Consider the following 20,980-nt stretch of genomic DNA (forward strand, 5'->3'; position numbering starts at 1 on the left):
CGAACGCACATACCACATGTAGATACCGTCCAATGTTTGTCTTCAGTCTAAAGTGAATAAATGTTTAATGATGTTTTATTAAAGCTATATTAATTGTGTTTAAATATAATGCATTATAACTGTGGTTCACTTTGTATTAGAAGAGAATGAGCGATATTTTGCAAAAGGAGTACTTGACATTAGGAACAGAAGAGAAACCAGTGTACCCTGGGGCTCATTCTAATCTCAATGAATTGTACTTCATGAGTAATAGACACGAGAGATTTATTTTTAATTGTATACAGTAATTCAACTGAGAAGCAAGAATCCGTGCAGTTAGCAGTGAGAACAGCAGAAAAACTCCTTAAAGAACTAAAACCTCAGACCATTCAGGGCCATGTACAGCTTCGCATAATGGAAAACTATTGCCTGGTCGCTACCAAACAGAAGTCTAATGTTGAGCAAGCATTGAATACCTTCACTGAAATAGCATCATCTGAGGTCAGTAGATTTTGTTTTTCAGCTTTATATTCTCTTTCCTTGGCAGTATAGAGATATGTATTTCAATTAGCTGTTTATTTTCTGAAGATTGACTTAATTACAAGAAAAAATTGCCTCTCTAGCTTGCCATAATTCTACACAACGTACCTTTGTTTCCAGAAGATACTCTTTTGTTGCTACTTTGATATGTTGTTGATATATTTTTTCTATTAGAATGGTAAATTCTAGAGAAAGGAAATTCTTCTTCAAAAGGGCATAAATTAACTCTCAGAGGACTGGCTCTATTGTCTGGAGGATTTCTGTGTTGTTTCACTTAACTGACTAATGAAAATAAACACCTGGCTGCCTTGCTAGCTCACCTTTTCACATAGGCAAACTTGAAATGTTCCCAACTCTAGGGCTAAATGAGATCAATACTGACAACTTATAATTCAGTCATGCGAACAATGGTGGTGTTTTTTCGCGACACTGAAATACCCCCCTGCAGTAATAATAGAAGTAACAACAATAATAATAGAGCAAAGGCTTTCTTCTCTTTTCGGTTCGCCCAGATCCACCTTCTCACTCTCTGGGTGCCCTCTTTTCCCCTCCCTCACGTAGTGCTGTATTTCTTCAATACAGCTTGGAGTAAGGAAGGGATTCTAGGTCCCCACTCCATCAGCAGTGCGTGATAGCTAGTTCTAAGCATACTCCTTGGGTTTCACGATCATCCACTCAGCAGTGGTGTAGGCCACCAAAACCCCATAATTTATGTCTCTCAGAGGATATACAGAACTCCACTGTGTTTCAGAGGGCACAGTGGCAGCAGAAAGCTACCAGAAACTCCCTACAGTGGCCCCTTCCTCCTGCTTCCCACACCCCACGGGGGCTTTGGGGAGCCACAGCTCCTGTTGCCATTTGAGAACAAGTATCCTAAATGGCGCTGAATCACCACTGCCAGCCACCATGGAACTAACCAGCAAGGTAGCACCAGCAGCAGTGGCTTCCTGGAGCAGCCCTTCTGCTGACCCTGAAGTCATTTTCTTGGGGTGGGGGGGGAGTTGGGTGGAGGGCCATGTGGCAGTGGACGGATGAGAGTGGCTGACAAATAGAGACCAGAAGTAGGGGAGAGAGTTTAAATTGTGAGGTTTGAGGGAATACCAAAAGCAGTGAGTGACATCACGGCGGTTTCCTAGAAACACCATTTTTTGTGTGTTGGTGAGACTGCATTATTTTTATCAGTCTTACATATCTGATTAGTAATATCCTGCCCTCAAATCTGTGTACTGACCATACCGGCCAAAGACTGATGCATGAGCTGAAATTTCAGAAACAGTGAGTTTTATCTTGCCCTGTTTCCTTTTAATTCATAAGCTGCGTGTATTAAAGATACTGAATATCCATTAAGCCGCCAGTGGGTGCTAGGCCCAGTGGGAGTCGCAGAGGTGAACCAAGTGCTGTCTCTTCTGTCAAGTTTATCGTAATCCAGGGAAGATGAGGCAAAGCATACAGACTATGTACAAACCAGAATCTAGTACATTCTGTTCTCGAGTTGCTGTAAAAGTGCTGTAGGAAATAGTATTAGGAGACTGGGGAGGCCCTTTTGTGGAGAAGCATGCTCTAAGAAGAACCACGATAAATTACATTTTCACAGGCAGAGACAGAGAAGATACACTTTAGGGACAGGGGAAAATGTGAGCAAAGGCAAGGAGGCAGGGAAGCGTCGGGCATATTCACAACACAATGTGGCATCCACATTGATGGAAAAACAGGCACGTGACAGGAAGTCCCGGGACTAAGCAGTGGAAGCTACATTAAACCCAAGCAAAGCTTTCCACCTGCTTTCATCCTGTCACCTTGAACCAGGAGGGTGCGTTGTTCGTCCCATGGCCGTACTATCCTCCATAATCTCAAGTTGCTGCAGCTCAGAGGGACAGAGAAAGAGAAAAGCCAGCTGAACACCATGGGATGTCTGCACCGGAAGAGACACGTGGGTCTAATGCAGGGGTTGGAACTCTGGTTTGTACCTTTAGAAACTATTCTTGAGTTCATTCAGGAGTGATCAAGCTGTGAGGAACTAATTCTAAGCAAACTCAAGGTGTGTGATATTAGTTTAAATGTTTTAATGATATTAGTTTAAATGTTTTTAATGTTTAAATGTTTTAATGTTTAAAACTTAGTTTTAAATGTATATTGTGGGGTATTTTTAGCATGTGACTAGATCTGGACATTTTTTACAGGAGTCTTCTTGTCTTGGACCGTCCTGGGACCTGGCTGACAAATTCAGAGCAGGCCTCTACTGTCTTTCCTTTCTCCAGGAGGAAGCAGAGGGCAGGGGTGCTCAATAATTGATGACATACTCCTCAGGTTTCCAAAATCTACCACCAGTTGGCTGGATTTGGCACTCAGACCTTTTGCCATTCCTTAATTAGGGGAACCAATTACACATTGGGTGTTTGTTGGTAGGCATAGAATTACAACCAAAATAAGTTTTATCTTATTAAAATTATTAAATCTAAGTTTTAAGATAAGTTTTATCTTATTAAAATTAAAATTATTTTCATCAAGCTCTAAGGAATTGTCCTTCTCTCCTCCGGGGTGGTTTCTGACTTCCAACCCTGATGATCAGTGTTGGACAATGAACATACCACTCTACTGTCCTTTTGTAGCATTCCTTCTCGGTCACCCAAACTTGCTGTCTCACAGTGCACCTTTATTACGGTCATGATATTGTAGTTTCTGTATCACAGTTTCTCACCCTTTGTCTTTTAACCTGAAGCCTTCCTCGTTATAAAAACATCACAGTCCCTCTGCAGAAACGTAAGAAGCCACCCTAGCTTTAGCAGGGATATACACATACTGGGTTTCCTGGGTAGATCCCTAATGGCTTCCATTTATTACCAATTCTTACTAGTTTGTTGGTTCCATAGAGTGACATTTTGTGACACTGAACTCTCTCTAAAGGACCATTGTGTTTTACAGACACTATCAAGCTAAATCGTGTGGTCATGGTATCTGCATACTTATTAAATTATTTTGGCCACGTGTTGCCTGACCAAGTTTCCTCATGGTGGCTTGAGGCTGCTTGGTGTATTGATGAAAGGCCATCGCGCAGTGGTCTATGCGGAGCCAGATACCGAGTCCACAGGACAGTTCTCATGTTGTGGAGCACTCGCTGCTTGCCATGTTTCCTTTTAAGCATGGGGCATTAATCTAGAGTATCTAGGGGATCTGAAGTGTTGCTTTCTTACAGAAGGATCACGTTCCAGCCATTTTGGGAATCGCAACAGCTTACGTGATCTTGAAACAGACTCCACGAGCCCGGAACCAGCTGAAGCGGATTGCGAAGATGAACTGGAATCCTATTGATGCTGAAGACTTCGAGAAGGGCTGGCTGCTGCTTGCTGATATTTATATTCAATCAGCAAAATACGACATGGCGGAAGAGCTGTTAAAACGGTGCCTGCGTCATAATAAGGTAGGTGATTGAAGAGTAAAAAAATAGTCGTTAACTTTTGATGTAGAAACTTTCTGCAATAGGTCATTAGAGAATGTTGGTCCATTTCTAAGGATTCTTGTGTGGTTTTTGAAAAGTGTATATTCTTACCACAATCAGGAAATAAACATTAATGAGAAGAAAGAAGCCATTTGTTCTTGAAAATAAAGAAAAATAGAGATTTATGCAGTTTCAAGTTTCAGCTGTGGTATGCCCCACTTACAGAAAGTGTTTATGGAATGTCAAGCATTTGCCTGTGATTATCCAGCTCATCCCAGAACTAATGAAAATTGCAGAAGAACGTTAATTGCGGACGCCTGTCCCTCCCATTAAGAAATACTCTAGATGAATTTACTGCAGCTGCATGTTGTTTTCACATTATTAGAATCCACTATGCATAATATATTTTCTGGGTAAAAGTCTTTTCAGCATTTAATTTGTTTATTAAAAAGTCCTTATCTTTAGGTATGAAATTGAGAATCTTCAAGTCCATAGAAATCCGAGGTCTCTTAGGAACTACAGTGCATTTGGGCATTGCCAAAAGAGTGTCTTATTATAACATTTTTTAAGTTAAGAATTTGTTAGTATTTGTTGAGAAATAATTGTACTCAACTTAGAAACTTGAGGATATTTATCTTTACAGATCCATATCAATTACTTCAGTGTTTTAATCATAATAAATCTGTTTTATTCTCTTCCAGCAAATTAGATTACAAAGTGGATCTTTTGTTTTTAAAGAGCTATGGTCGTCTAATGCTAAGTTACTTTTTTACGAACTTTAAAAACCTAAAACATCAAGCCATTTATCAATTTATAGTCTGTAGATCTAATTTTAAGTTAAATTGACCTTGAAAAACAGATTCTCATTAATAGGTCTTGAAAAATGTAAACTTCCAGACCCCTCAGGCAAGAGAAACAAAACAAAAATAAACTATTGGGACTACACCAAAATAAAAAGCTTGTGCATCAAGACAGAAACCTTCAACAAAACAAAAAAGCAACCTGTGAGGTGGGAGAAGATATTTGCAGTGATATATTTGATAAGAGGTTAATATCCAAAGATTTAGAGAAGTTGAATAATCCAATTTAAAAATGGGCAGAGGACCTGAATCTATATTTTTCCAAAGAAGACATGAAAAGATGCTGAACATCACTAACCATCAGGGAAATGCGAATTCAGACCACGATGGAATATTATTTTAGACTTGTCACAAATGTTAGAATCAAAAGATAAGAAATAACAAGTGTTGGCAAGTATGTAGAGAAAAGGAAACTCTTGTATACTGTTGGTAGAAATGTTTATTGGAGCAGCCATTATGGAAAACAGATGGACATTCCTCTAAAAGTTAAAAGTAGAAATACCATATGATCCAGTAATTCCACTACTGGGTATTTGCCCAAAGAAAATGAAAATACTAATTCAAAAAGACATATGCACTCCCATGTTTATTGCAGCATTATTTACAATAACATATATAGAGTATGTATCTCCCAAGTATGGGGCACCTGGGTGTCTCAGTTGATTAAGCATCCAACTCTTGATTTTGGTTCAGGTCATGATCTCAGGGTCCTAAGATGAAGCCCCACATTAGGCTCTGTGCTCAGCAGGAAATCTGCTACTCTCCTCCACCTGCCTGCCCCCCTTCCCATTCTTCTGCCCCTCTGCTCACTCATGCTCTCTCTAAAATAAATACATCTTTTTTAAAAATAAATAAATCTTTAAAAAAAAGTGACCCAAGTGTATATAGATGGATGAACAAATAAAGAAGATGTAGCATTGTGCTCGCTTCAGCAGCACATATATTAAGATGTAGCATACACACACACACATACACACAATGGAATATTACTAAGCCATAGAATGAGTCCTTGCCATTTGTGACATCATGGATAGACCTAGAGGGTATTAGGCTAAATGAAGTAAGTCAGAGAAAGATAAACATCATATGATTTCACTTATGTGTGGAATCTAAACAAACAAAAAACAGAAACAGACTCATAAATTCAAAGAACAAACTAATGATTACCAGAAAGGTTGGGAGTTGGGGGGGGGGGTGGACAGTGGGTGAAGAGAAATAAGAGATTCAGACTTCCAGTTATGGGATGAATAAGTCATGGAGATGAAAGGTACAGCCCAGGGAATATAGTCAATGATACTGTAATAGGATTGTATGGTAACAGATGGTAGCTACACTTGTGATGAGCATAACATAAGGTATAGACTTGTTAAATCACTCTGTTGTACACCTAAAACTAATGTAACATTGTGAGTCAACTATACCTCAATAAAAAAATAAATAAAATAAATAAAAAAACAGAAAAGAAAAAGAAAAATGTTAGCTGCCAGACGGCTGACCCTTACATGCCTAGTCCAGGATTAAGCAAGATTATGTGAGAATTAAGGTTTCAATGCAGATAGAATTTCAGTTTGCCAGAACACTGACAGCAGTATATTGCATGGTTGAACACGAATGGCTACTTTAGAGGCGCCAGTTTGGCTGATTAGACATGTCAATATTGGAAGCATGAGATTCAGGAACTAGAGCTTAGAAACCTTGAATTGTATAATTAAAAGATGGAGATCATCCAGATCTGGGACAGAAATGTACAAGATGACACTAGACCATCTTGTCATACCAGATGGCAAGGAAGCTATCGAAGATGATTAGAGTCATGTCAAGGACTCAGGAGCCAACTTGAAGACACACTAGCCAAAGTTGGAACACATTAACTTTCGATAAGAATAGTAACTGCAGTGGATTGAAACTGCAAATAAGTTTAAATCCATGAGTTTACAAAGATTCAAAAAAGAAAAGAAAATCAAAAACCTAATTGGTCACCGCTGAAATATGCCGATGAACTGTTATTTCTAAACCTGGCAAATAAAGGAAGTGCATTAAGCACTTCTCTTACCTTTCCTGTGTGAACTATACCATGGGTAACAATATAGTATAAAAGGAGATATTCTCAAGATGTTTCCAGCTAATAAATGAAGAAAGAGCGATAGATTATCACCATTTTCCAATCCCTGATAAATTAATGAATAGATATAACATCATAAAAAGAGAATCTGGTATTATGTGCCTCCTAGGGAAGAACACGCCATCTGTGATGGGGCTGGATTGGGGTGAGCAAGTAAAACCCTCACTTGGGGTCCAGAATTTAAAAGGGCACTTTAAGTAGTAGTTACGGTAGCTGGTGCTACCGTAACAAAGTACTCTAGGCCTTGGTACTCTAGGCCGGGTGGCTTATAAACAACACAAATTGATTTCTCACAGTTCCAGAGGCTAAAAGTCTGAGATCAGCATGCCAGCCTGATTAGGTTCTGGTGAGGGCTCTGTTCTGGGTTGCAGGCCACCAGCTTTTTGTTGTATGCTCACATGGGGAAGCAAAGGGTGAGAGAACTGGCCGGGGTCTCTTATAAGGACACCAGTCCCACTCATGAGAGCTGCATCCTCATGACCTAATTACCTCTCAAATATCCTATCTCCTGGTACCATCACACTGGATTTCAACATATGAATTTCAGGGGAATATAAACATTCACTCCGTTGTAGATAAATAATCATTTAATCAAGGTAATCAAGAGTATTATCATAAAAGATTATTATAATAAATAATGCAGTATTTTTTAAATCAAAATATCAAAATGTTAAATAGCACTGACAGTGCTGTGCTAAGCAGTATTGAAACCTGAAACAAAAGGGAAACATTATGCCTCTGAATCTATGTTTTTATGTATTTTTCGATGGGTAATGATTTTAATGAAAATATTGACATATTTTCTCCCATTAAAGTCAGGAAAATAAAAATTTTTTTAAAGATTTTATTTATTTATTCATGAGAGACACACACAGAGAGAGACACAGGCAGAGGGAGAAGCAGGCTCCACGCAGGGAACCCAACGTGGGACTTGATCCGGGACTCCAGGATTACACCCTGGGCCGAAGGCGGGCGCCAAACTGCTGAGCCACCCAGGGATCCCCCAGGAAAATTAAATTATTATAAATTTTGTTTGGGTATAAAGACAATATTCAAATGTAAAATGTTACGAGTTTCAATATCCCCACTTTTCAGTTTGACTTGTAAAAATTAATGTTTAGGGAAAGAACTAGCAATTAAAAAAATCACAAAAGGGCAGCTCGGTGGCTCAGTGGTTTAGGGCTGCCTTCAGCCCAGGGCCTGATCCTGGAGACCCGGGATTGAGCCCCACATCAGGTTCCATGCATGGGGCCTGCTTCTCCCTCTGCTTGTGTCTCTGCCTCTCTCTCTCTCTGTCTCTCATAAATACATAAATAAAATCTTTAAAAAAAAAAAAAAAAGAAAAAAAGTCAGGAATCCCTCCTGACAGTGCCACACACACACACAAAAAAAAAAATCACAAAAACATGTATACAGAGTTGTGCATTTTTCCCTATACCTCAGGCTCCAGTGTGACTCAGTAGGGCACTGACCTAATGAAGTCTTTCACCTCTTTTCCCAAAGATTGAAATCAAATTTAAATCTCTAGCTCTAATTACAATTTCCAGCTATCAGTAACATAGGGGAAGCACCACAAGGATGCACTCAACTAAATCTGGGTTGTGACAAACTGTAGGATAAAAATTATTGTTTGCTACATTTAACTGCAAGAAAAGAGACACACAGAGAGAGATGGAGGGGAACCTCTAGATCAAAAAGAAGTTGAGAGACATTTCAGCCAGTCACAGAGTATGGGCCTTGTTTGGTTCATCATCCTAACAAATTAAAAACCAAACAAAATTATGTTGAGACCATTGAAATTTGAAAAATGCCTGGATATCTGGTAATATCAAGGAGTTGTTACATTTTAGGTATGATAAACTGGTTATGTTTAAAGGAAGTCCTTATATTTAAAGAGGCATACTAAAAGATTTATGAATGAGACAGTACACTGAGGATATTTTATTTTCTAATACAGAAGGACAGCACAGGCATGAAGCTAGAGGTTAAAACAGTATTAGTCATGATTTAATTGTTGAAGATACAGGTTCATGGGTTTTTAACATGGTTAATTTTAAGTTGAAATTGTGATAAAAACTATATTATATATATAATATACACACATATATATTATATATAATATATATATTATATATTTATATATTATGTATTATATTATATATATTTTATATATATATATATAAATATACATTCCCTTGCCTGTCCACCCAACTTCGGAGGGAATGGGAGTTGAGCTTGATTAGAATCTTTTATTATTAAGTCCCATAGATGATTTGATTGCATAGCCAAAGTTGAAAAACATTGTTTTATGTGCCAATTAAATGAGTTAATGTGGTCGACCTCTACAGTCCTAAGTACCCCCATAAAGTCAAGTGTAATCTATTGACACATGTCCTATTTTCCTTCAGTCTTGCTGCAAAGCTTATGAATATATGGGATACATTATGGAAAAAGAGCAAGCATATACCGACGCTGCCTTAAACTATGAGATGGCGTGGAAACACAGCAATCAGACGAATCCAGCAGTTGGTGAGTTTAACAAATTAGATACTAGATTTTCACTGGAAACTTGGGTTCTATTTGTTAATCTGCATTTAAATGCAGTTGATTTTTTTAAGAACAAAATATGCATTAAGAACCAACTTCCTGTATTAGTTCTTCTGAAAAATAACCTTTATATTTATAATAGATTATTAGCTTAATAGTTAATATAATTTCCTGAGATTCGAACTGATCCTCAGTCACCTTAAAGGACATCTAATCTAATTCTGCCCCTTTCTCTCCCTTAAGCCTCTGCTATTTCCAAAATGGCAATGCTGGGGGAAAAGGGGTGCCAGTGTCGGGGCAGCTAGGAAAACATTTCATTAAATCAAGTTCTGCAGGTTTCTTTACTGCAGGATTTCCTCTGTGCCTTTATACACTCATGTATGTTGTGATGGATGTCACAGAGGGGACACGTGTCCCACAATAACAGGACCATGGGACATGTTTTTTTTCCTGAGCATCTAGAAACATCAGCTTGTTCCACTGATAGACTCAAGGAATGCAGTCTGCAACATCCCTACCAGATAGACAGCGTCTGGAATGTACTTAGGGACTAGCCTCCCCCCACATTGTGGGGCAGCTCATCCCTGTGCTCTTCCCTTTCTTTGTACTGAGCTGAAATACGCTGCATTGAACCTGGCCAGGTCGCTTCTCTGGGGCAGCCCACGGGGCCCTTTCCCTCTTACACATGGTGGCGCTCTAATAATTCAGCTTTCTGTCCAGTCTCACTCAAGGCGTCTCTCACCAGAGGCCTCTCTTCAGACTATCTCTGTTCCTCACCCATTCTTCCTGAAACTTGATTCCAAATCTTTCACCCTCCTTGTTGCTGTCTCCTGGAAACTCTAAAATAGTGCTTCCCAATCTGTGCTTTGGAATACTTGGTGAGATATTAATAGTTATTCCTTTACAAAAAAGAAAAAATAAAAAGCACTGAGTATGAGGAGATTAGATTTCATGGCCAAGTAAGGTTGGAAATGGCCGTTTTGTTTGTCCGTTCCCCTCCTGACCTGTTGTTCCAGAAATGAACCAGGTCAAAGTATAATTTACGATCTAATTATCTGTATAATCAAGCTGTTTTTTTATTAGGCATTTTAGTAGTTGTTAACTCAGGCTTAAGGTGGCATCTGTCTTTTTAGCAGCCATGTCATGGTATGGACTCAGGTTTAATTTGCAATCCAATAGGTCATCTTTACATTAACTGCTAATTGCATTAGTTCAGGACAACGCCCCCCACACACACCATGTATTTTTCTGGGGTCCCTTATTTTACTAGACTTGCTAGGGCGCAGGAACTAATACAATACCATTTGTTGATGCTATTTTTCCTTCTCAAGTATCATGTGTCCTACAGAATAAAGTTAACTTGTAAAATGAAAATTCCTTAAATATCTTTAAAATATATGTAATTTTGACACTATTCCATGGATGATATATATTTAGAAGTTAAATTATTTAAACATCTTGTTCCTTGGAAGACTTCAGCAAATATAGAGGTTCCAACTCATTTGTTCTTCCATTGTGTCATCTGTGTATTTTAGAGATGATTTTATCAATTTTCTTGACTGCTTAATGGTAAGTTTTCCCTGAGGCCCTCAATTCATTCTTTAGTTTCTTAAGATTGTCGTTGCATCTAACACCCGCAGTTGCCTGGCCAAGTTCACAGTGCATTTCACCTTTTCAGTTGTCAGGAAATCCTTAAAATCACAGTCATCTTCTTTCCATAAGATTGAGGCTTGAATACTGTCACTGTGAGAAGTAGCAGGAACAGAGATCCGGCGGGGGGAGAACACATCTCTGTCTGCCCCTCTGCACCCATCCTTGGGTCATGTGACACCCACTACTAGACTGTTTATAGCGTTCATGTTCCTCTCTCCGCTCCCCTCCAATTACTTCTTTCCCCCAATTACTTGCCACTGAGTTTTTATGAGTGTGACAGGTGTAATGCAGCTGCAGCACATGTTTTCTTTGTCATGTCTAGCCCTTTATTTCCTTTCTGCGATTTTTTTGGACAAAGTGATCTGTCAGGTTTCTTCCAGCATTAAAACGTTGTGCTTCCAATTCAGTGCTGACTAAATTGCTAATATTTGTGTGGTTCTCTAAAACTTCTAGAAGCATTTCACAAGTATTTCATCTGATCTTAAAATTGCACTAAGAGTTGGGGGCATGGGAGGTGGAGTTCAATGAGGAACTTGAAATTGACAGCCCACCTGACTTGCTGAGGTCTCAAAGCCAGCAACCTAAACTTAAATCCAGGTTTTTTGGCTCTAGTTTCTATGTAAAGTATGATTGGCATGGCATGACATCTTAAATTGTTTTCCCTTTAAAATGTCACCAACTTTATTTTTAGCCCATTTGACAATTCTTTTGTCATGATAAGTTTAACTCTCTGAAACTTACTGTTTTTATCTTTGACAGTTTTATGGGTATGTATGTTTATGTATGTTTATATCAAATTATGAACTTTAGACAATTCCTATTTCTTACCTTTATCATCTATGATTACATTAGCCAGTAATTCTTTTCAAATATTCGTTTGAAATTAAAAAAAAAATGTTTTGGTACTTTTATTGGGGCACAACAGTAGCATTCAAATGTCCCTAATTTATATTTGTAAGAGGTAAAGTAAGGATGTTTTAAAACTGTATTTAATTTATTTTTCTTTTTTAAAGATTTTATTTATTTATTTATGAGAGACAGAGAGAGAGAGAGAGAGAGAGAGAGAGAGGGGCAGAGACACAGGCAGAGGGAGAAGCAGGCTCCATGCAGGGAGCCTGACGTGGGACTCGATCCCGGGTCTCCAGGATCATGCCCTGGGCTGAAGGCGGTGCTAAACTGCTGAGCCACTGGGCTGCCCTAAAACTTTATTTTAAATGTGTTTGAAACACGACATTTCAATATCAGTAATTGATAATTGTCACTAATCGTTGATGTGGGATATCTGACGATTACTCTACCCCCTTCTGGGCCTCTCTCCTAACTGCCCAGTCCTTTCGGATACCCCAGTTCCTGCTTCCTGCGGCTCCTACCACTGCCTTCTATCCGCGCAGTGCCCTCTGCCTGAGAGTGTTCATGCTTCCCATTGCATTGACCCAGTTTAGGCCTCATCCTTCAGAGTTCAAGCATTGCCTGCTACCCGCCCTCTCCCAAGCCAGGTTTCTTATTACAGGTGTCTTGGCCCATACCTTTCTTTCATAGCCATTTGTTTCACTTTTGAAAATGGTTAACTTACATAATTCCTTAAATAGTGGGATCCCTGGGTGGCTTAGCGGTTTAGCGCCGCCTTCAGCCCAGGGCATAATCCTGGAGTCCCTGGATCAAGTCTCGCATCGGGTTCCCTGCATGCAGCCTGCTTCTCCCTCTGCCTGTGTCTCTGCCTCTCTCTGTCTATGTCTATCATGAATAAATAAATAAAAAATCTTAAAAAAAAATTTCCTTCAATAGCATGCTTTATTTCCTAATAGAATATAAACCTCCTGACTGTAGGGGTCAGTTTGCCCAACATCCTAAGTGCTAAATAAATCTATACTATAAAAATGAATAGCTTTATTATCATTTACTGCCCGGTGATGAGTTTGTGCTATAATTTGAAATAAATGGGACTTTTTTAGTAAGTTACAAAAGCCACTCTTGGAGGATGGCAGTCTTCTAACCCACTTCAGTCCTTTTTCCAACTCCATTTTCTTTGCTGCTTGCGCTTTGTGTGGCTGCACCTTCCATCATCCCATCACTTCTTTCTTATCATGTAGTCCCCAGCCTTCGTTTAGACTTCTCAAACGAGTAAGCAAACAAAGGAGGAGGCAAAAAAGGTAATGCTAGCAGTGTGCTGTATGAATGGTACTACTTCATTATGGTGTTTTTGTCTTAACAGGGTACAAACTGGCATTTAATTACTTAAAAGCAAAAAGATATGTGGATGCAATTGACATATGTCACCAGGTAACACTTCAATTTAGATCTCTTAAAATTGTTCAGCCGCACAGTTTCCTGCTTTTTAGTTCATCGCAAGATGTAGATGAATAGAGGTAGAGGATGTTGTATTTTGGTTAAATGACTCATCAGATACATCTGGGAGAGATTACCACTTTTCAAAGTGTAGAAGTGTAGAACTTAATAAAGTGTACTTAAATCAAACATGTTTTTAATTGGGGCTCCAATAATAAAATGCTTCTATCATGTTAGAGACTGGAGAAGCATGTGAAATAAAACCACGGGTTCTCCAAGTCATTGTTCTGAGTAGAAGCTCTTGTGAATGGGTCTGAGTCTTGGTAGTAGAGAATTCAGATTTATAAATTGGAGATAAAAATATTTTTGTTATTTAGAAGTCATTCAATTACATATCTGTCATTGATCCCTAGCTAAATGATCCCTTATTGAAGTGACAAAAATTTAAGTTGCACTTTTAGAATTTGCAGTTGCTTTATATATGCACTGCCCCGTTGATATATAAGGAATTGCCCTGTTGTTCCAGAGAAGGCATTATATATTAAACATCATTAGGAGCTCCAAGAAAAGCTCCTTAGAAAAGAATTATGTAATGTCTCCTATCCCAGATCGCTGTATCAGCATCATTATGGTAAATACTTGGCTTCAGTAATTGCTATTGATTATGGAACCTCTCTGTAAGGTAGTATTTCACATTGAGGTTAAGGTTGTACATTAACGTAAGGTTATACATTAGAATTGTTCGTGGAATTCTTTTTTTAAAATGACCATCTCCCCACTCCTAGACTCAGTAAGCCTGGAAATTTCTATGTTTCAGAATCCCTCCAGGTAAATCTGATTGTGCTTCTGGTCAGAAATTACTCCGTAAATATCATGTGAATAGCTACATTTTCTAAATATTTCAAATCACTGATACATACTTGTTTTTTGCAACTGATCTATTAAGGACTTCATTATATTTGTTGTATTTCTCACATATATTTGTGTTCTATTGTTGTCATCTAATTACTGTTACTGCGAGTTATGTCACATTTCAGATGTCACCTTTATGAAGTGTTGTTATATTTGTAATATTAGTACAATAAAATCTCAACAATAATGCTCATTTCCAGTAAGTTTTATAGCTCTCTAGTTCTCAGTAATCAATTACAAGTTCTTGTGCTTTTGTTCTGTTCTGTTCTGTTTTTGCAGGTTCTTGAAGCACATCCAACTTATCCAAAAATTAGGAAGGATATACTTGATAAGGCCCGTACATCTTTGAGGCCTTGAAAAGTGTTTTAATTTAGTGTGTTGGTCAAGCAGGAAATGAAAGGAATCCGGTTTCAGCTAAAACTTTGTAACAGAAGTGTACTTTTTTTTCTCCAGCAGAGGCTGCTATTGTATCTTAAAGAGAAATGCTATGTCAAATGGGTAGGTTTCTGATGGAGAAGGTCAGTGGGAGTGGGTTTATTTGATTGACTCTTGATTAGGATCAGATTTGGTGTCTCTGTGGTAAAGATTATAACCCATTTCTATAAAGAATATTTTGTTAAATACTGGGTAGTTAAGTATCCTGTATCTTTTCTAAGGAATATTAGTGGTTTGCTTCAGGCAATATATTTAAAATGCTGTTATTCTTTGTTAAAAATTTTTGCAACATTCTCTGTTGTTTCAAAGGTTTGGTAAAATTTTCTTGTAAATGATTTATGAAAAAGGGAAAATATATTTTAATAAAAACTTTATAAACTTACGGTTTGTATTACTACTAGAACTCAAAAGACATGGTCAGTTTTGCAAAATCAGGGTAAGCTCCCCAAACAATTTGCAGTGTTAATGAGTAGTAGGAATATGTGACATTCCTAGAAAAAAATCTTTTTGGAAAATTATAAAGAATGTGCATTTCCATTCCCTTTTTTGAACTCATTCTTTATGCTTTTGATGCCAATGTGATCATAAGAAATAATCTGTGTGTGAAATCAGTTTAAATAAACTCTTGTAGCAATAATTAACCTTAGCCCAAAGGCTAGATCTCTTGGTGTAACTTCAGACACTAACATCTGGCGGCAGGGAAGGGTGATTGAGTATTTTTGGTCAGCAGGGGCTCACCAAACAGTCTATGAAAGCCGCTGCTTACCTTGCCATGCCTACTGCCCCTGGCATAGCAGTTCTCAGCCTTTTTAGGTTACATTTAACCTAGCCTTAATAAACTCAATTTTTAGCATTATTTCCGACTTGTCATCTGCATCTTTTTCAGTTGTCTTTAAAAATACCATAAGTAGAGTCTTCTATTTCATTTGCATTTTTAATAAATACGGAGTATTTTTAACTCATATGCTGCTTTTAAGTGTCCTGTGTTTATTTCTTTTGAGATATAGTCTCTTGTTTTTGATTACTTCTGCAATTTCCCAGAATCAGTTGTTGTTGTTGTTGTTTAAGATTTTATTTATTGATTCATGAGAGACACAGAGAGAGAGGCAGAGAGAGAAGCAGGCTCCTCACAGGGAGCCTTATGTGGGACTCTATCCCTGGACCATGGGATCACGCCCTGAGCTGAAGGAGGACACTCAACTGCTGAACCACCCAGGTGTCCCTCCCAGAATCCTTTTAATCCCAGTTAATATATATCATAAAATCCTAATCATTCTTCTTTTTCACCTACCTTATTTATGGCATTTCATGAAAATATATAAGAGCATTTATGAAGCATTTCACATGTCTTTTTACAGTTGATCCCCATGACCCTGGAACACAGGTGCCAGTATCCCTTTGTATGATTCTAGAACTGTGGCAGGATTAGCTCTTTGTGATTGAACTGAATGAACGTTGTTAAGGATGTTATATAACAGGGTACCACCTTAAGCAGTTCCAGTGAATTTGCATCATGGGATGCTAGAGTCCTAGAAATTGGAGAGAGAAAGTAGAATCTTTCTTCCCCCAGCAAGACACTTCCAGATCAGTCTTCCTATCTGCAAAATAGGGAGCTTGTTTTTGTTTCTTTAGTAACCACTGACTGTTTTGTACCTGCCGCTTGTTAGGTACTATTCTAGGAACTTGACTTGCATCAGGTCTTTTAATTCTCACTCCACCCTCCAGAGAAATAATACTCTTATTTTTCAGTTGAAGAGGATGGAGCTTCAACTAAATGATTTGCCCAAGGTCACAGTAAAAGTGTCAGACAACTTCAAAGCCCACACCCTGCTTCCTATATTAAGACATTTTGCGTAAGTAGGAGAGATTGGGTCTATAAGGACAACCACTCTTGTCTGCATCTGGCTGGCGGAAGAAACTGAGCTTTCTGTCACAGAGACAGGCAAGTAATGAGGAACAAGGTGAACTGAGTGGAATGAAGAGTTCTTACAAACGTGAAACTCCTGAAGGGAAGTCTACTTGAGGAGAGGCGTAGTGCAGCAGTGAGGTACACGGATGCGAAGTCCCGCCAGCCTGGGTTTCAATTAGCCTCTACCACTAGGTGTTTAATCTTTCTCCAGGTACGGAGGTTCTCTGAGCTTCTGTTTTCTCACCCGTAAAAAAGCATATAAGGATAATCTGCCTCAGGTTGTCATAAGGATTAAATAAGAGAACATACTTAAAACCTATAATGAATCCGGCTCACTTAGGCTCTTAATAAATAATGCCTCTACTTATTTATTACAAGTGGAACAGGGCCAAGTAGTAGCTGCAACTGAGAAAAGCCCTCACGGAAGAAAAAGATGAAATCTGAGGTGAGATCAAGAGGACAAGTGAGTTCCCCAAGACTGCTCAACCATACGGGGTCCAGGTTCATGCTCACCCTCCTCCCCTCCCTACTCCCTTTGTTCCTCCCCCCACCCTGCCCCCCACCATCCTCTCCCCTCCCCTCACCAAACACTATGCTGTACTCTTTATACATGCGTAATCTCATTCCATCCATCTCTGCCTCTGCCTTGGCCTCCTCTGACCTGGGGTTCTCTCCCCACTCTCCCCTCCCTTACCATGCTTCCTGTCTCCCAAACATCCCACTCTAGGCTTATTCTTTCTTTTTTAAAATATTTTATTTATTTATTCATGAGAGACACAGAGAGAGAGGCAGAGACACAGGCAGAGGGAGAAGCAGGCCCCATGCAGGGAGCCCGACGTGGGACTCGATCCTCGGGCCCCAGGATCATGCCCTGGGCTGAAGGCAGCACTAAACCACTGAGCCACCCGGGCTGCCCTTATTCTTTCTTTCTTTGAGGCATCAGTTTATTGTCCCCTGCTCAGAGGCCATGTCCATGTCCAGGCCCACGATCTACAGTAGCCATCCTGACATCCTGCATCATATCACCCTTTTTAAATTCTGATTAGCACTTACCCAGTCTCCGATGTTTTCTTGTTCTCTGAAGTGAGGTTTATGACCAAGCCTTACGTGACATACCTAAGATCATGCGTCCAGGAAAGCGGGAGCTCAGACTGCTCTGAACTACTACTAATTGAAGGACTCCGGTTAAATGAGAGTTTGGCAGCCCCGCTAAGGACAGAGAGCCAGAGGAGCATAACCCAATCTGGGATCAGAGTACCATCCCCTCATGGTAAGGAAGCAGTTACAGGTTTAATGTGCTTTGACCGTAAGCCAGCTGGTGAACTGGGTCCCAAGAAGGAGTAGCTTTCTTCCCTAGAAGTCAAGAACCTCGAGCAATTCTGGAAGGGTTTTCTGCAGGTCCAGCTGAGGAAGCTAGGTTGAACTTTGCATTAGGGTATAAATAGTAGAGTCACAGTGGAAAACCAAATGGCCAATGAAGACTCTCAGTTTGGGACTGGAGACGACTAGTGAACAGCCTTGTAATGGGATTATGTAGCAGTGCTGGTGCTAATAAAGTAATAAATGTTTGATTTTTAAGGAAGGATGGGCAGGGATCCCTGGGTGGCGCAGCGGTTTGGCGCCTGCCTTTGGCCCAGGGCGTGATCCTGGAGACCTGGGATCGAATCCCACGTCGGGCTCCCGGTGCATGGAGCCTGCTTCTCCCTCTGCCTATGTCTCTGCCTCTCTCTCTCTCTCTCTCTCTCTCTGTGTGACTATCATAAATAAATAAAAATTTTAAAAAAAAAAAAAGGAAGGATGGGCAAAGGTGCAAGGAAACTAGCACATTCATACCCTGCTCTGGTGCCATGTAGCGCAGCCTTCCTGAGGGCGTTTTGGCAACAGGAATTAAGAGCTTGTCCTTTGAGTAATCCCACTTAGAGAAGTTTTTCATAGGAGATATTTGGAAATTTCTCAAAGTTTGCAGTTAATAAAAAAAAGTAGCAGCAGAAAGCTTATTTTTTTGTTTTTTCAGTTTTTTGTTTTTTATTGTTACCAAAACACCCAACATAAATTAAGTGGTCAAATACATTAAAGTTTACCCAGCAATAGAGTACTGTGTAGTCATCAAAAACTATTTTCAAAGATATTTTTATGTCTTTTTAAAAAGTTTCTTCAAAGATTTTTAACTGCTAAGATTCTCACAAAATAATAAGCTTCGAATAGCGGGAAACAACTGTATATAAAATACTAACCTACAAAAAATAGATGCATAGATATAGATATATGCGAAATCAGATGAAATTAACCCAATTCTGGGGGGACACCTTGATCTCAGGGTCCTGGGATCAAGCCCCACATCAGGCTCCCTGGCTCAGCGGGGAGACTGCTTCTCCCTCTCCCTCTGCCACTCCCCCTAACCCACTCATGCTCTCTCTCCAATAAATCTTTTTTGAAAAATAAATTAACTCAAATTTTAACTCCTATCTGACTGCTGAAATAACCAGAAATATATTTCTTTGCTAAAATAATCAAATTTATTTTACAAATGAACTGCAATGAACATATACACTAAAAAAAGTGTTTTGTGTTTTTTAGAGAATAACATTCTCAGACTTGCTTCTTGCTGATTTTTTAAAGTTGTTTAGATGAGCAAAGAGGAGTAGGAAAAACTAAACAAAAGCTAACATTCTTTCAACTCTTAACACCCACACTTTACTACTAATTGTTTACGCAAAATGTAATCTGGTGTATGTCACTTGTCAGAGGAAAAGATTCAGGATGTAGAAGATAGAAAAAGACTCTGCAGGAGTGGTATTAGCCAAGATAACCAAAGAACATGGAAATTACTATGGAGGGTAGAAATTTTCTCTTGTCAAAATGGATGGGTAAAGAGCACAGTCTCACAACTGCAGGAAAATTGAGAGCAAAGCCAGTTTCTCTGCACTTTTGGTTCATATTCTGCTAGAGTTTTAGTATGATCCTACCAAATTTAATAAGAAGCCATAGGAAATAACGGAAATCACACAGGGCCACAAAGTATGGTTGGGTAGTTTGTGGCCTAAATGGTAGGGATCCAGCTGAGGGGAGAGTGGGTGGAGGCTGAAATCCAGCACCCAAGTCTTATGCCCTGAAACTGCCCCCCCCCTCCAGGAAGAGGGCTCCCTCTTCTAATTTTTCTTTTAACGATTTTATTTATTCATGACAGAGACATAGGCAGAGGGAGAAGCAGGTTCCCTGTGGGGAGCCCGATGTGGAATTTGATCCCAGGACCCCAGGGTCAGGACCTGAGCCAAAGGCAGATGCCAATCAATCACTGAGCCACCCAGGTGCACCCCCCCCCCCCCCCCCGCTTCTAATTTGAACAAAGATTCCCTGTGGGTTAGTGAAAGCCCTGTGAATGGAAGATGAGGAACTATAGACCTAGACGACATAGGAAAATGTTTAGATGCAGAGCTGAGGGTCAGGGAGTGGCAGCATGCCGGCTGCAGAGGGATATGATGAGTGTCTTGCTTTGTTATTTTGTTTGCTAAGATAGAAGCTGCTTGGGCATCTCGGAATATTTACAGAACACTTAAAGCCAACAGACTGTGAAGGTATAAGAAAGAGGCGGAAAAACTGGAGTAGGAAAAGGATGAGGTTCCAGGGGCATTTAGATGAATCAGAGTTTGCAGGGATGTGTGATGTTTGTAAGAATATCAGAACCAAATAACAGCAGAAAAGAGATATGCTGTTCAAAGGTGGCCTGAGGAGCCCTTATGCTAATTGGTTCCAATAGTTTTGTAATAAATGAAATGGACTTTGACCTACGTGCAGTACCACTCCTTCATATGCATGGAATTTAGGGGCTTCTGTTTTCCTTGGGCTCTGAAGTATTTTTCACTTACTTCCATGTTCCTGGTTGTGATTGCTGGAAGTCTGCCTGCCGGATTAGAGGGGGGTTACTGTAACATAATAAATCATAGTTATGGGCAGAAAAAGTGCTACCCACCTTTTAATACTCTTCTTAAGAACCAGATGTTTTCGAGAAAAATGCTTCACTCTACAATCTGCCTTCCAGTGCACATAAATGAATCTGGCACGATGCCCATAAAAGCAATTTGATCCCATAAATGAAAGCTGAGTAATGAGCAGGTTCTAAATGTCTTCCTTCCAAGTGGTATAACCTTAGAATATATGGCGATCTTTAAACCAAGCTGTTTTCAAAGAGTGTGCATGTTATTTTTATCTTTCTTCAAACAAATTGTTTTGGCAACATAAAAGAAACTCTGTTTAAAAAAAAAAAAAAAACAGAAGGGTATTTTAAGAAGGTAATTACTATT

General features: G+C 39.3%; 1 protein-coding gene across 2 annotated transcripts in view; it reads left to right on the top strand.

Annotated features, from left to right (window-relative positions):
- Positions 1-15,732, top strand: part of TTC21B (tetratricopeptide repeat domain 21B) — a 78,095-nt gene extending 62,363 nt beyond the window's left edge. For both annotated transcript variants that reach the window (XM_072811445.1, XM_072811444.1), the window contains exons 25-29: positions 285-480; positions 3,713-3,937; positions 9,346-9,466; positions 13,350-13,417; positions 14,615-15,732. In XM_072811445.1, the coding sequence (XP_072667546.1) occupies positions 285-480; positions 3,713-3,937; positions 9,346-9,466; positions 13,350-13,417; positions 14,615-14,692 (688 nt within the window). In that variant the 3' untranslated portion in view covers positions 14,693-15,732. The remainder of the gene's footprint in view (positions 1-284; positions 481-3,712; positions 3,938-9,345; positions 9,467-13,349; positions 13,418-14,614) is intronic.
- The last annotated feature ends 5,248 nt before the right edge of the window (positions 15,733-20,980 follow it).

This window comes from Canis lupus, chromosome 34 (genome assembly GCF_048164855.1).
Source record: "Canis lupus baileyi chromosome 34, mCanLup2.hap1, whole genome shotgun sequence".
Lineage (NCBI taxonomy): Eukaryota > Metazoa > Chordata > Mammalia > Carnivora > Canidae > Canis > Canis lupus.